At 37.7% G+C, this 16,525-nt stretch overlaps 1 protein-coding gene across 1 annotated transcript; it reads right to left on the reverse strand.

The window, feature by feature from the left end:
• Nucleotides 1-1,275: 1,275 nt before the first annotated feature.
• LOC120124161 (uncharacterized protein Cbei_0202-like) lies at nt 1,276-14,991 on the reverse strand. Its single transcript, XM_039142889.1, has 14 exons — nt 14,603-14,991; nt 14,453-14,515; nt 13,896-14,267; nt 8,134-8,202; nt 7,109-7,180; nt 5,358-5,483; nt 5,038-5,250; nt 3,799-3,846; nt 3,153-3,314; nt 2,331-2,492; nt 2,088-2,181; nt 1,902-2,020; nt 1,760-1,804; nt 1,276-1,647 (listed from the first exon to the last, which is right to left on the reverse strand). Exons 1-14 carry the CDS (start codon nt 14,957-14,959, stop codon nt 1,414-1,416), a joined length of 2,136 nt encoding a protein of 711 aa, XP_038998820.1. The 5' UTR covers nt 14,960-14,991; the 3' UTR covers nt 1,276-1,413.
• Nucleotides 14,992-16,525: the final 1,534 nt, after the last annotated feature.

Here is a 16,525-nt window from a genome sequence, read left to right on the forward strand (position 1 = left end):
TGGGCGCTGTGGGGTGTTAATCCTTCCCCACGCATAACCGACTCCCAAACCCATTTTAATCGAATCTTTGTAAACGTAGACCGGTTTTTTTATTTTAAAAATGATTTTTCTTAAAATTGTTTTAAAAGACGTTTTTAGGTATTCGACCTACCTAACACAAAGGTCAATGACGACTCTATCCAATTTATTCCAAATCAATTCCAAATTCCCTAATTTTTCAAAATTAAAGTCATAATCGTTTTAAAAATAATATTTAATTGTTTTACGAAAAAATGGTTATGACACGTTCATTTAATTAAACGAACACAAAATATTATTCATGTTCATTCATTTAATAAATAAAAGAACATAAATGAATTTCCTGTCGAGCGGTTCAAAAACGATTCGCTGAACATTTGATTCATTTACCGGCCTAGTCGCTCTTACCGTTTGTGAATCATGACCATTGAACTTTCACATTTTGGACCACGGCATTCGGCTGAACACTATTTTCTTATTTTTCCCCCTAATAATTTCATGTATTTTCTTTTTGTCGATTATGATTAAATATTTCGAGGCATGAAATTATTAGCAGAGTTTGCACGTGGTGTGACGATCCTTTCAATATTGTCTCATTAGTTGATACGTAGCTTTCCCTTGCTTTCTCCCTTTTATTATTCTTGTTCTTATTTCATTTTTCTTTTCTTGGTTGTGGTTTCCAAGACAGTTTTATATTGATTAATTCGAATCCACTCGGATCGTAAACTTAATTTTGATGGATGAGTCTCCTAATAGATATTTGCTGCATACAAAGAACTCGGATTCGAGAACTACTTAAGTAATATCAATTTGCTTGCCACTTAAATCAACCTTGTTTGTTATTTTATTTTTCTTATATATGACATTATGTACTGATAGCATAAATTATAGGATAAATCTTTATTAAAAACTACTTAATTAACATTATTTAAATAATTAAATGGTCTAATAAAAAATAATATAAATATAAAATTACAAGGCATAAAGGAACTAGTAAATATAAAATTAAAAAAAATGATGAAATGATCAAAGAAGTTGTCCGGATTGAACCCACCGACACCGCCGATTGTAGTTTTGTTTGATACAAGGGATTTATTAAATGTATTTGGCATAGGATCAGGCCGACCTAAGTGTACTTTAATATTCTAACCAATGGAAAATAAATAAATAAAATAAGGGTTTTAATCATTTCAAAAAACAAATTAATATATTTTTGACCAAGTTAATTAAATAATAACAAATTATAGGATTCCCATTAGGGAGAAGACAGAGAAACTAGAAAGCAGAGAATGTCTTGGGTGAGTTTAGCAGCTACAGACCTGTATTTGCTCTTCCATGGTCAATGTGTTGGGTTAAAATGGAGCAGTGAAGACAAGAAGTGCAACAGATCTTTTGTTAGTACTTCACCACTCCGGCACTCTGGGCCTTTCCCAGAACCGAATCTACGTTGCCGTGAAACAAATCAAATCGTTTTGCCACGGAGAAACCGGTATACATGCCATCGACTGCTGCACTTACAATCCCACCAGCATAACCTGCTCCTTCGCCAGCCGGGTAGAGTCCTCTTAGTGACAAGCTCTCGTAAGTGTCAACGTCGCGCAGGATCTGAATAGGAGAGCTAGTTCTAGTCTGAAAGAAAGAACGACGAAGTAAACTTGGTTTATGATCAGCAATCCAACAACCAATATAGGAGATACATTGATTGTTTAAGGACCTATAGGTTTCAAGTAAACTTGGTTACCTCAACTCCATGAAGAAGAGCCTCCTTTGAAATGAATCCAGGCAGCTGAAAGTTCCATGGGTTGAAGAAGAAGAAAATCCATTTAAGTACAGTTTGGATATTACTAAAAAGAACGGAAAATATAAGGTGAGTGTCAAATGACCTCTTTATCGAACATTGAAATAGAATAGCGTAAAGCATCCGTCATATAACTCGGGAACAATTCATGGAGGCCGGCAGCCTTCACTCCTAGGCGGTAGCTCGAAGGTGGCATAGATGTTACTGCTAAAACAAGGCATGTCTTAGCTAGAATAAAAGTAAAAGCAAAACCAACAAGGAAAAATCTTACCTGAGATTTTATTTTCCATAAAATCAGTTACGGTCTGCACAGGCACTGTAAAATTCCCCCCTCCCATTATAGCTGCTCTTCTCTCGAATTCCCTCTGAATAATGGAAATAATAAAGTGGATTTAAAGAATTTCAATAAAAACCTCAATATTTGTATCAAATATTGTTACACAACAGTCACTATGGTAAGTCCTACCGTACTTTGATTCCTTTCAAGTAACATAGGTAAAATAGAAAGGCTAACCTGAAATTCAATCCCGGCCAGAGGTCCATGGAAATTCAATGCATCAAAATCTTTCATCGAAACGGTCACAACAAGGGCAGCATTTGCCCACTTAGATGCACGGTGAGAAAATGACATCCCATTGATGCAGATCTCTGATGGACTTGTACTAGTGAGAACAACCTGCAACTCCAAACGTAAGTAATTTCACCGGTGGAACGGATACTACAGAGATGTTTCTAATATTTATGATGGCATCCTAAATCTTCTGCCTATATGCGAAACCTATCTAATTAGATTATTCCCGTTAACGCATTTTCGAACTGCATCTTAACACATGTTTAACTAGTGGCGTGTAGGAAAAAATGTTAGATTTTCCCACCCACACACACCCAGGTGTATGTGTACGTGTATGTGTACGTGTACGTGTACGTGTACGTGTACGTGTACGTGTACGTGTACGTGTACGTGTACGTGTACGTGTACGTGTACGTGTACGTGTACGTGTACGTGTACGTGTACGTGTACGTGTACGTGTACGTGTACGTGTACGTGTACGTGTACGTGTACGTGTACGTGTACGTGTACGTGTACGTGTACGTGTACGTGTACGTGTACGTGTACGTGTACGTGTACGTGTACGTGTACGTGTACGTGCATGAAGCTAACAGAATGACATCGATTATGTTCTTTTTAGATAGTGGTATTCATTAGTGAAGGCGGAATAATTATACAGGCTAATGGTTTTCAGGTGAGATAATAAACAACAATGTCATCACTTATAGAGCATTAAAAATAATAAAATATACATTGCAGATTGGATAAACAAAATGAAGAACATACCTGCCCACCAGGGCACATACAGAAAGAATAACAACTACGACTTATAGATTCCGACTTGAGTGGTGAATTCTCATCCTTGTCATTTACATAATGTACAACCTTATAATCTGCCACAGGTACCTTCCCACGTCCTCTGCAAATTTCATTTGCCAATGCAGAATACTGTGCACATGAATTGTTAGGATTTTAGAAATATATGAAGTTTACAAGCAAAAGTCTTCACATTGATACATGATTTTGTTTAATGTTTAATCATACGTGCATTCATTTTTTTATAAACTTCATTAATAAACTATGAAATGGTTTGCTGACAATGAAAAACTCTTAAATTTTATTCTTTTCTTTTCCAATCCACGACAAAAACCGTATATTAAAGAAAAACTTCCACAACAAATCATTTCAAGATTACAAAAATAGAGGCAAAAATAAAAACATGACAATGTGATGCAAAATTGAAGCAGTAATATTGAAGAAAAAAAAACTTTAAATTTGAGCCTCAGACTTTTACAATAGTAAAAACATTTTAAGCATATGTTGAAGTTTATTTTAGTACTTCAGTTAAAGCTATAGGAATTGATAGTTCAACAATCTGTGCTTTTAATGACTAATTCACATAGGACAACTGGAACAAAAATATGTAAATAACCTGTATGTTGTTGATTAGTTCCTGAGGATGCTCTACCCGCAAACCAACCTGTTCCAATATAGCAAGTTACTGAGACAATCAATAATAATAAGCACTCAAACTCAGACTTTTCAAAATGATATTGCTACGACCACTAAAGCAAATCCCAGAACTTATTCGAGTAGAATCCAGCTCTCGGTACCACTGTGGAATAAGAACGTAGATTATCCAGTTTCCACTACACATCAGTGCCAATAGCATATTAACCGTCAAAACTCAGTAGAAAATAAAAAGGAAAAAAAGCAATTGAGCGTTGGAAAGAGAAATAAACAGCCAATAACTCTTCCAAAGCTGTTAAAGAACTACGATTTAGACATGCATCATGTATCTCGATGTCTGTGTTTACATAGGTGAGAATGTCTTCAAGCAAATGAGGATTGGAAAGAAAGAAATGAACAGCCAACAACTCTTCCAAAAACCGTTAACAGAACAGTGTTTTAGACATGCATAATGTGGCTCAATGTCTGTGTTTAATCCAACAACTCTTCCAAAACCGTTAACAGCACAGTGTTTTAGACATGCAAAATGTGGTCAATGTCTGTGTTTAATTATCATTAGATGATTTTTTAAGTTTCTACTTGAACACGCTGCAATTATGTAGGACATTATTTGGAGAACTGAAAGAAGTAAAAGGAAAAAAAAGTTATATATTATAACTTGGTATATAAGTAAAAGATGATAAATGGTAGTGGCTAAGAGATTGGTCCATCCAAATGCCCTACTTTGAGACAAAACAAGTTACCATTGGGAATCAAACTTCCCAGATCTTGATATATTTTGACCAATTAACAGCTTGATTACAATTGATAGCTTGATTATGGGCAGATGGCTAATTAAAAGCTTGATCACAGGCAGCTTCCTAGACATTCAGTTACTAATTTACAGGGATAAAATACATTACAGCTTCCCTAAATTAATTGATGATTTGAATTCACAAGGGAGCATCATTGTTAGTCAGCAAAATTCTCTGAAATCCACAATATAACATACTCATCTTTTTAGCCACTGCAAGTTTAACATGGTTTCACTATGAAATGATGCTCACAGCTGTAGATTTGATGCTTAAGGATTATACTAGCTGAAACTGATGTTTGTTGATGCTAGGGAGCAGTAGTTACAATAAGTGGAAATGCTGGGAAATGAACTTTCAGGCATTGATAGGCTAACAAAGCAAAGTTGAAAAATTAATGAAGAACTTACAGCAAAATCTTTTGGAACCAAATCCACATTATGAGAAAGAAGCATTTGATATATATCTCGTGCAGAATGTCCAACAGCCAGAATAACTGCATCAAAACCCAACTTCTTGCAATCTGACTGCAATTTAGTTGTTGAATCAGAGACTTCCACACCCACAACATGCCCATCCTGTATGAGCAGATCATCTACCCTCATTCCAAAATTGATTTCCACCTAAGATATATAAGAAAAAGAGCAAAATTAGAGTCAAATATGAAATAAAGAAAATGGACTTTATCGGATATATGATATAATTTGGAAGAAGCTATTATGAAACTCACACCAAGTGATTGAAGATGTTGGCGGAAGTTACGGAGTAAAGGAACTAGCCTATCAGTTCCCAAGTGAGGCTTTCCATCTACTAATATACTTTTTGGAGCACCAAACTGAACCAACGTGTTCATGATCTGCAGCAAAAATATTTCAGTTAATCTATTCAGTGATTAATGCATGATTAAAATAGAACCTACAATTACAATCACAGTGCTGCACATAGAAGACAAAGGTTAAATGAAGATGGTTCCTTTTAGTTTTTTTCCCTTATTCAATTGTCCTTTTGGTAGTTTGGTTAATATGCCTACAAACAAATTTACTTCCATCTTTGGAATAAAGACTCCAATTCAATAATGCCTGACAGAGGAATTGACTCTTCTTTTAGCTTAACAACCAGTCCTTGATTATATCAAGCTTATGCAGTTCAAAACTTGATTATAATTGTGCCCAAGTGCAATTGATTGCATGCAGGAAAGTATAAGGCACTGTCAAACTGTATCTTCACCACAGCACTAGCAGGTGGGTTTTGTTAAAAAAGAATATCAATTAACAAATACACACAAGCATGCTCTTGAAAACCAAATATCATCCCAGGAGCAGGGGAAAGCAACTGTACTAGAACAATAAAATGAGAGGCATTACTGGTGCAGACAGATTTTTCTGCCACACTCAGTACTAAACAAGATAGAGCAGCTTTGTTCACGGTTCTTCTGGAAAGGAGCTGACAAATCTGCATCGGGTGCTAGAGTGAGCTGGCAGAATGTATGTCTTCTGAAATCTGAGGGTGGGCTTGGTATTAAAGACTTGAAGTCATGGAACAAAGCTTGTATGATCCACCTAATTAAAAACATTCTAGCAGGTGAAGGCTCTCTATGGGTAGCTTGGATTAAATATTATGTCCTAAAAGACAATGATTTCTGGAGTGTTGCCATTCGACCCTCTTATAGCTGGAGCCTAAGGCGTATCTTTAAACTCATATCTGTGGCCTATCCCATTCTCAATTCTGGAGCAGTGAAAATAAAAGATATTTGGGATGCTCTACGTGATCGACGACCCCATGTTCCATGGCAGAACATTATCTGGTTTCCCCTTCATATCCCCAAATATAGTTTGATTTCTTGGATGGCATTACTTGATAAACTTCCTACAAGAGATAGACTCCATCGAATGGGACTTATCACGGACTGCAAATGCATATTCTGCGATGATCCATGCGAAACCAGGGAACATTTGTTCATCCAATGCCCGGTGGCTGCTCAACCTTGGAATTCTGTTTGCTCCCTCTCTGGTTTTCATTTTACAATCTGCTCTTGGGATGTTCTTATTGCTTGGGCTTGCTCAAACTGGAAGGGAAAATCTCTTCTAACTTCCATCATGAAGCTCGCATTTACTGCTCTTATATATACCATTTGGGATGAACGGAATAAACGTCTGTTTCAAGCAAGAACCAGAAATCCTAAAGATCTTTTTCAAGCAATAAAGGAAGTAGTTGGTAACTTGGTATTCAATTGAGAGATAGAAATATAAATAGGAATGACAGTGTTAATAATTCTCTAGTTGAGCATTGGGACTTGTATTGATTTTGATTCTTTTTGTTAGCAGTTTGTTCTTGTAACTAGTTGATTGTAACAGAACCTGTTCTTGGGTAATAAAAAATGAAATTATCCAAAAAAAAAAAAGAGGCATTTAATAATACTAATCTGGAAAGAAAACAAAAAATGGAGAGAGGAAAGTTAAAATGAGAAGGAATAGGTCTGACCGTCAAAACACAGTCACTGTTTCTTCCAATTCTAGTTATCAGTTTTCCATCACTCCAGGTACCTGCACCACCCTGTCATACATAAGTCCTTAATATGACTTGAAGTGAAACATAAAGAAAAACATTAAATCTCAAAGCCAACAGAGAACAAACTCAAGTTTGTTTCCACAAAAACAGATATAAAACTCAGCATGATCATCTCTCAGCTCAAAGCTCTCGCATGTACATGTGTTCCTTGGAAAAAAGTGGTGGCTCAAGATACATGCTCTTCTATAATCCATACACACATGTGCCACGGTAAAATATTTGCATTCCCAACTAAACAAATCTATCTTTTCCACTTGCTTCTTACATTCTTTATGAACCATGTAATTTTATAGATTCATATGCCGAATCTCGATAAAATACATGCAAAGACAAAAAATGCATATATGAGCATGACCATGAGTCAGAAATGAGAACACATTTTGACTAAAAATTAGTCCTTTTGTAGGCAAAAAAGCATGTAAAAGAACTTCACTCAAGTTGTAAAGCCTACAATAGCCATCGAAGTTATTAGATCTATTTATTTTGCATCTAGGATAAACATTTCTTCCAAATGTGTAACCATGTAATTAAAGCATATCAAAAACAAAACCAGGGGACAACTAGAGTAAATAAAAGAGTGACAGAGATTAAAAGCTTGAGCATCAAAATATGGTTTGTACCTGTTAACAACATACTATGAACATGATCCAGATCACACCGTTTCATTGTTACTTCAATTTGTAATCTGGATGAACAGGCACTAAATCTAACTAAACTATATATGCATATATATCAAAAGAAGCTATGTATATATTAATAAGATTTGTCATTCAAGTCACATAATATTCACTTATAAATAACGATCTCCTGTATCAGTGAACCTAAATTAAGAGCCTACCTTTATCAAAGTAGCATAATTCAAGGAATGAGAGAGAATAATATCAGCAATTAATATTAAAAAAACAATAGCAGAAGTACCAAGTGAAACGAGATATAACCTCCCCAAAGCAAAAATTGCTATCTGATTCTAAAATCCGGCGAACCACTAAAGCGCCAATGTCACGGCCCCTCTGATAAGATAGCAGTTTAACTATCTATGAAAACAAGAAAGAAACTGAAAGATCTTGTAATCTTTTTATTATCAAGAAGCTGATCTCTCTTGAATTAGAGAGCAGTATTTATACAGTCAATAAGGAAAGTATATGCTGCTATAAAGAACGGTTAACAGCTCAACAAACTAACTGCTACAATCTAACAAACTATTCTAGAACAACATTATTCTAGAACTCACAACATATCCACAATCACAAGCACATGTTCACTAACATTCACCCTGCTTTATTAACTTCTTCAGCACTTCTTGACTTCAATATTCCCCCTGCCATTCCACTTTGTAAACCTGCAGGAAGCCCTCTTAGCTGTGTTACCAAGAGTTTTTGCCTATGCTTGAGAAATGAGGCAGAAGACAGTGGCTTTGTCAACACATCTGCCACCTGCTCATAGGCTGGAACCTCATTAACCTGTAAACGACCATCAGCAACCATTTCGCGTACAAAAAATAAGTCAAGCTCAACATGCTTGAACTTAGAATGCTGAACGGGATTGGAACAGACTGCAACAGTGCTGGAATTATCACACCACAAGGTAGCTTTACCATGTGGAACCACGCACAACTCCTGAAGCAATGACTCAATCCAAACAATCTCAGCAGCTGCAGCAGCAACACTCCTATATTCAGCTTCAGCCGTGGAACGAGAAACAACTTGTTGCTTGCGTGAGCTCCAGGAAATAAGATTCCCACCAAAGAAAATGCAGTAGCCAGTCGTGGAACGTCTATCATCAGGATCGGACCCCCAGTCTGCATCTGCAAAACCAGTCAGAGACATGCGAGAAGATGCTGTGAATCGAAGACCATAGTCAGTCGTCCCTTGAATATAACGTAAAATCCTCTTAACAGCCTGAAAATGGCTATTACGAGGTGACTGCATGAACTGGCAGACCTTGTTTACAGCAAACGCAATGTCTGGCCTAGTAACCACAATATACTGAAGAGCACCAACAATGCTCCTGTATTGAGCCATATCTTCAACAGGTTCCCCAGCATCAGCTGACAACTTACAATTAGAAACCATCGGAGTAGGGAGACTCTTTGCCTCATTAAAACCGTGCTTATGCAACAACTCATGAATATATTTTTGTTGAGTCAGGACAACACCATCAGCATCATGACACACCTCTATACCAAGAAAGAAATTAAGAGAACCAAGGTCCTTCAACGCAAAACGAGTGTTCAGTTTTTCAATAACACACTGAACCTCACTGGCATCACTCCCTGTCAAGATAATATCATCTACATATACAAGCATGTAGACAACACTATTTTCTGACTTTCTAACAAACAAAGAAGAATCAGATTTAGATAAACCGAACCTTTCAGAGACCAGATACTCTCGAAGGCTCTCAAACCAGGCCCGAGGAGCTTGCTTCAAGCCATAGATTGCTTTATGAAGCTTGCAAACTAAACTACCACCAGCTTGCACAAATCCAGGAGGTTGAGTCATGTAAACCTCTTCCATCAATGCCCCGTTTAAAAATGCATTATTAATATCCACTTGACGCAGCAACCAACCTCTTGTCAAAGCAAGAGTAAGAATCACTCGGACCGTTACAGGTTTCACAACCGGACTAAACACCTCATGATAATCAATTCCTGGTTGTTGGAGAAACCCCTTCGCAACAAGACGAGCCTTGTATCGAGACACCGAGCCATCAGCATTACGTTTCACCTTAAAGATCCATTTGCAGTTGACGGGTACACGATCTTTAGGAAGAGAGACCAGAGACCACGTCTTATTTGCAATCAAGGCATCAAATTCCTCTTGTGCAGCTTTCTTCCAATGAGGAATCTTCATAGCCTCTCTAATTGATCGAGGTTCTTCATCAAGACATTCAACATGCAGAACACGAGGTTTCCAAATACCATCTTTGGCCCTGGTAACCATAGGATGTATATTTTGAACCAGAACAGGCTCATGTGCACTGTCACCCGTTGAAGAAGTCCCACGCACATTGTCACGGTCGGCCATTGCTCCAAAAGACGTGACCCCATGCGCAACATCATGGTCGAGTGATGCATTATCAAACAAAACGGTCCCATGGCTATCATCATCATGCGCAAAAGATATGTCCCCAATAATATTATTTCTTGGATTATGAGTACCTGTCCCAACAATATTATAATTGGGTGTGGCTCCATGCGTATTATCACAAGTAGCACGCACATGCACATTATCTAAACCTTGACCCTCGACACTAGGCATCTCGGCAAAAGGTGTGGTCCCAAGCGTTGAAAACAAAGGCGCAGCACGTGGGCTGATTGTATGGAAAGGAGCAAATGTTGAATTCAATGGGCCATGCGTTGAATTCAAAGGAGGACCACGCATCGAAGTTAATGGAGAAGCACATGGACTGCTTTCACTTAGTGGAGTAGGCGTGACATGTGTTGGTGGAGCCGTTGGAGCATGCGCATTGTCACGACTTAGCAGCGTGGTCCCATGCGCGTTTTCAAAAGCTATAGCCCCATGCGCACCTGACCCAACTAAAATGCCTTCATTCGCATTACCAAAATCACGTTCACCCAACACTTGGTTCTCGACCATTTCAAAAGGTGTGGCCCCATACACATTATGCCTTTGACTATTTGATGAGTCATGTGTTGATGGAGAAGCACATGGTGGAACACACGTTGATGGAGCAGGCACTGGTGGAACGCACGTTGATGGGACTTGCAGTGTCTGTACAGGAGAGACAAGAGGAATAATACCCGTGGAGACACCATTATCTGGAGCAACACCTGAAACATTACAAACTTCATAAGGAAATACACTTTCATCAAAAACAACATGCCTCGAAATTATTACTCTGCCAGAGTCATCCAAACATTTATATCCCTTATGAGCAGTGCTATATCCCAGAAACACGCACTTCTTTGATCTGAAATCCAGCTTATGTCGATTAAACAAACGCAAGCAAGGATAGCAAGCACAGCCAAACACCCTGAGAAAAGAGTAATCTGGCAAGACATGATGCAGAGCTTCAAATGGAGACTTCCCATGTAAAACAGGTGTGGGCAATCTATTGATAAGATAAACGGCAGAAGCAAAAGCATAGCTCCAAAATTTCTGAGGTAAAGAAGCCTGAGCTAACATTGTCAATCCTGTTTCTACAATGTGTCTATGCTTCCTCTCAGCCTTACCATTCTGCTCCGAGGTGCCAGGGCACGAGAGACGATGTTGCACCCCATTGGCAGAGAACCACTTTCGAAGTGGTTGATATTCCCCACCACCATCAGTTTGGAGAGCTTTAATTTTGTATCCAAACTGCACTTCAACCAATTTCGCAAAGTCAAGAAAGCACTGAGTCACCTCAGATTTACGCTTCAAGAGATACATCCAGGTATAACGACTACAAACATCAACAAAAGAAACATAATAAAGAAATCCCTCAGTGGAGCACACAGGAGCTGGTCCCCAGACATCAGAGACAACAAGTTGAAAAGGCTCATTATATTGAGTGAAAGATTTACAAAAGGGCAACTTATGAGACTTCCCTTGCATACAAGCAGAACACACATTCACTGCTTCAGTTTTATTGAAAACAAGACTACACGACTTCAAAACATGCTGAACAATATCAAGAGATGGATGGCCAAGACGCTGATGCCACAACTTCAAGGACAGGTGATTTCGAGACATTATTCACCAAACAAGAAGACCTCTGATCCTCACAAGGCAGCAGCTGATACAGCCCGTCACCCGTGAGCCTCCCGCGAAGTAGAGTTGCTTGAGTCCGAGCATCCTTCACAAGACATTCAGAGGGATGAAACTCCATGAACACACCATTATCACGAGTGAACTGAGAAACAGATAGCAACTTTTTCTTTATGTTAGGCACATGCAACATATTCTGCAAAATCAAAGGTTTCTTACTAGAACTCAAAAAACCTTGGCCTACATGCATGATTGAAATTCCCTCACCATTACCCATGAGCAAGGAACTACCTCCAGTATAGGTGGTACCTGATTGAAAAACAGACAAATCATTCGTTACATGGTGAGTAGCTCCGGTGTCAGGGTACCACAAAGAATCCACAGGCACTGAGGAGCTAGAGCCCGAGGGAGTTGGGACAGTAGCAATATAGGCTGCTGAACCAGGTGTCAAAGAGGAATGCGATGCACCATGAGAGAAGTGAGAAGCATCTGGAGGAAAACCAGGAGAAGTACCAGGAAAGGGAAAGTGCACAGGAGCATACGGCGAAGGAAAATAAAACGGTGTGGGAACAAAGGATGAAGGTGGAGGCATGGAGGTTACGGTGTGAGCATAAGTTTGTCCACCAGATTGCTGATGTTTAGCAGAATTCCCAGCACCAGTGGGCTTTGAGCCATTCTCTTGCATCGACTCAGACCCGGACACACCAGTGTAGTCTCTATCAAACCGATGATAACACTTCTGGACCACATGTCCAAACCGGCCACACAACTGGCATTGAGGACGATTATTATTACGCCCTCGACCTCGACCACGATATCCATTCGACTGTCCACGAGACGAATGATCCTGTGATGAACCAGTATTAACATCCTGAGTTCCACAAGAGTCAGTTTCAACAGCAGCACCTTCCCGAGATTGAAGAACAAGATTTACAGAAAAGTTTTCACTCAAGAACATCTTCTGTCGAGCCTCACAATCTAACAACATCTCAGTAAGAATATCAAGAGAAAAATTTTCTCGTGATGCAATTGCAATAATAGACTCAAATTCCATTGTAAGTCCAGCTAACACAACATTAACATGTTCTTGCTCAGTAACCACACTACCTGAAGCATTCAACAAATCACATATGGATTTGACTTTGGCAAGATACTCCCTAATCGTCAAACCAGTCTTTCGCTGGGAATGAAGATTATGTCGAAGAGAAGAAATCTTGGCACTGGAACGAGCACCAAACAGACGAGATATAGTATTCCAGATTGACATCGCAGTTGTAAGTCCAGTCAAGTGAGGCAGAACCTCTGTACTCACAGTAGTTAAAAGCCAGGAAGCAAGCAGTTTATCTTGCTGACGATGAGCTGCAAACACTGGATTCTCTTCAAGTTGTCCAGACGCATTAGTGATGAACTCATCTGGTGCAACATATCCGACTGAGATGAACCTCAGCAACCCATAGCCATCAATTATCAACGCCACTTGATGCTTCCAAAGAAGGTATGTGGATTCAGTGAGTTTAACAGTATCATGCTTTGGTATGTGTTGAATGCCAAACATACGTTGAGATGTTCCCGGACTCAGGGAAGAAGCATTCGGAGACACATCCTCGGGATCAACCGTCAAATCAACCATGATGCCAAGAATCACACGAGACGTGAAAGCTTAATCTCGTGCAGCTACTGAAAAGGAGAAGACACAGCGGAAGAAACACACCCAGGTATTGGCGAAAGATACCATGATAAGATAGCAGTTTAACTATCTATGAAAACAAGAAAGAAACTGAAAGATCTTGTAATCTTTTTATTATCAAGAAGCTGATCTCTCTTGAATTAGAGAGCAGTATTTATACAGTCAATAAGGAAAGTATATGCTGCTATAAAGAACGGTTAACAGCTCAACAAACTAACTGCTACAATCTAACAAACTATTCTAGAACAACATTATTCTAGAACTCACAACATATCCACAATCACAAGCACATGTTCACTAACACCCTCCTCTCAACAGCTTGACCTCTTTCAAACAAAGTAACATCTGCACCAAATTCCGCAAGAACCAGAGAAGCAAACAAGCCCGATGAACCACTACCCACGACAGCAATTCTGGGTTTTCTAGCCGTGGGACATTTGCGCGATTCACCAGAGTCAATGTTATGCCCCTGTTCTCCCGGAAATGTACCATTGCTATCTTTAATATGACGTACTAGACCGGTCAAATCACGACTAACTTTTTCACTAGGCATATGTTCTATAAGCCCAACTTTCGGCTCCAGCCGATTAATGAAGTCCCACGTGCGAGGTTCTAGGTTCAGCAGCTTACAAACATCCATATCCACAGTATAAACAAACTTGGCCACCTTCAGTATCTGAAAGACCAATAAAATAGGCATACAACTTAATGTTTTAAACTCGCTTATTGTTAATGTTCCCCCTCTTCCAACAATCACTTAAAGCTAAATTGCAATAAAAACGGGGGGAGGGGGGGGGGGAAATACAACATTTAAAGAAATGAATAAAGGTTCAAACAATTACTTAAACTCGATTAATTTACCTTTCTTGCATCAAAAGACTTCCGAACCACTGAGAAAGCTTCTTCCGGCAACATGGAAGCAACCTGAAATAAACCAAAATTCGAACATAAAATATAGGGAAAAAAGAAATAAAAATTATAAGAAAATAGGTTAAAGAGAAGAGAAATTACCGGAAACTTTATGACTTTAGCGATTTCTTGGAGCAAGCCAATATGGATTTGGAGAAAGTCTTTTCCGGGGTCGTTTTGGACAGGAACAGAAAGCTTTGAGAGCCTCCAGATTCCATCGAACTTATTGGTGTCGGAGGAAAGAGCTTCCTTTTTCCTCAATTTCAGTTTCTTCTTCTCTGAAGGGTATCTCTGCTTGCCGGTTCTCTTGGCGGAGAGGATTCGGAGCGTTTGGAAACGAGGACGGAGGGGTCGTGGAGTGGAATAAGGGATAAGAGAGTTGGAGTAAGGGTGGTTGAGAGGGAAGAGAAGCTTGGAAGGACATTGAAGCTGCAGAGACGACATGGAGAGAGTGACCATTCCAAGAGCCACCTTCAGCTTGGGGATAAGAAACATTTATTAAATTATGAATTTTGGATTAATAAAAGAATTATGCGTTTTAGAAAATTTAATTACCAATAATTATTAAAACTCATAGATGATAGAAAAATTGTATATAAATTTAATTAAATGTGGATTTATTTTTTAAAAAATGTGATTTTAAATTATTAGTTTAAAATTTATTAACAATACACGTATTTTATAAATATAATTATAATAAGATCACTTGACGATTTTATTTTCAATTCATTTTGTAACACTTACGACCCGTATATATATACTAATATGAGTTATAGATGTCACATTAATTATTTAAAACATTTTCCAACTCAAAAATGATAAAAAAATTGTTTCTTCTAAATTACCAAATCGTAATCAATATTATAAAATATTAAATCACATAAAATCAACACATAATATTTAAAATATATTTTAATATAAAATGTCTCTTTATAATAATAATATTAGATAATACAAACCATGGTAAAGTAGTTTTAGTTTAATCATTACGAATCAGTTCTAAAATAGTTTAACGGAGTAACTGAGACATTTATAAGGTACATGCTATTAATAAAGTCAAAATCACATCAAATATGTCTTACTGATGCTGTAAATATACTCTCGATGCTTGAAGTTGCTTAGTACTCTTTACTCTTATGCTTACTCTTTACCTACGCGTGTAAATTATCACACGCTAAGTATATATTACCATAATCACATGCATGTAATTAAATGTTATTTTTAAATGCAATAAGATCATTGTATCTGCATGTCTAATATATTACCATAATCAACGTGATAATAATATAAATATAATCATTTTACTAATAAATCATAGCCCAAACGTGAACTTATAAAGATCTTGAGTATTCGAGTCATATATACACCGAAGTGTTTATACATAAGGTCGTGTCCGCTACTGTACCAAATGTCCTTGCACACTATAATACTGAATTAAACTTGCATAAATTGTCCTTGCAAACTATAGTACTATACTAAGTGTCATTGCACACTATAGTGCTAAATTAAATTTGTAGCTCCTAGACTCTATGGCATGCCAATTACAACTTATCCTTTAATGACTTACTTGGACACACAGTTTATTTTATTTCATCAATGGCAATGTATATTCATATAATTTGGCATTGAACAATTTATACTCGAATTAAATCATGTAAATTAGTGATCAATGCATCATATTCTTAACATTGACATATTATGGACATGTCAATAATATGATAAATGACATAAATATCGTGTCAACATAAATAAGGTAGACTTATCGCAAGTCTTCCTAATGATGTATAAAATATCCATGTATAATGTCATGCATACATTGCACTCACCTTGACACTTTATATATTTCAAAATATTAGCCTCATTAAATTGCAAACTTGATCCTTTATATATTAGATTCGCTTCGAGCACGAAGTCAATCACGATTTGGTCAAAGTCACAATTACATATCGAAACTTACGTTAGTATCATACAAACATAATTAAATTTCAATAACAACAATCCATAAGGTATATCTGAAGCTTATTC

This window comes from Hibiscus syriacus, unplaced genomic scaffold (assembly GCF_006381635.1).
Source record: "Hibiscus syriacus cultivar Baekdansim isolate YM2019G1 unplaced genomic scaffold, ASM638163v2 tig00110415_pilon, whole genome shotgun sequence".
NCBI classification, from domain to species: Eukaryota; Viridiplantae; Streptophyta; class Magnoliopsida; order Malvales; family Malvaceae; genus Hibiscus; species Hibiscus syriacus.

What these genes read in the sequence shown, in the direction of transcription:
- LOC120124161 (XM_039142889.1), bottom strand. Translation starts at nt 14,959, where the DNA reads ATGGTCACTCTCTCCATGTCGTCTCTGCAGCTTCAATGTCCTTCCAAG. An exon ending in ACAGTGACTGTGTTTTGACG is followed by an intron (nt 5,484 to 7,108) that starts GTCAGACCTATT and finishes TTTTTGCTGCAG; the next exon opens with ATCATGAACACGTTGGTTCA. An exon ending in CTCTTCTTCATGGAGTTGAG is followed by an intron (nt 1,648 to 1,759) that starts GTAACCAAGTTT and finishes TCTTTCTTTCAG; the next exon opens with ACTAGAACTAGCTCTCCTAT.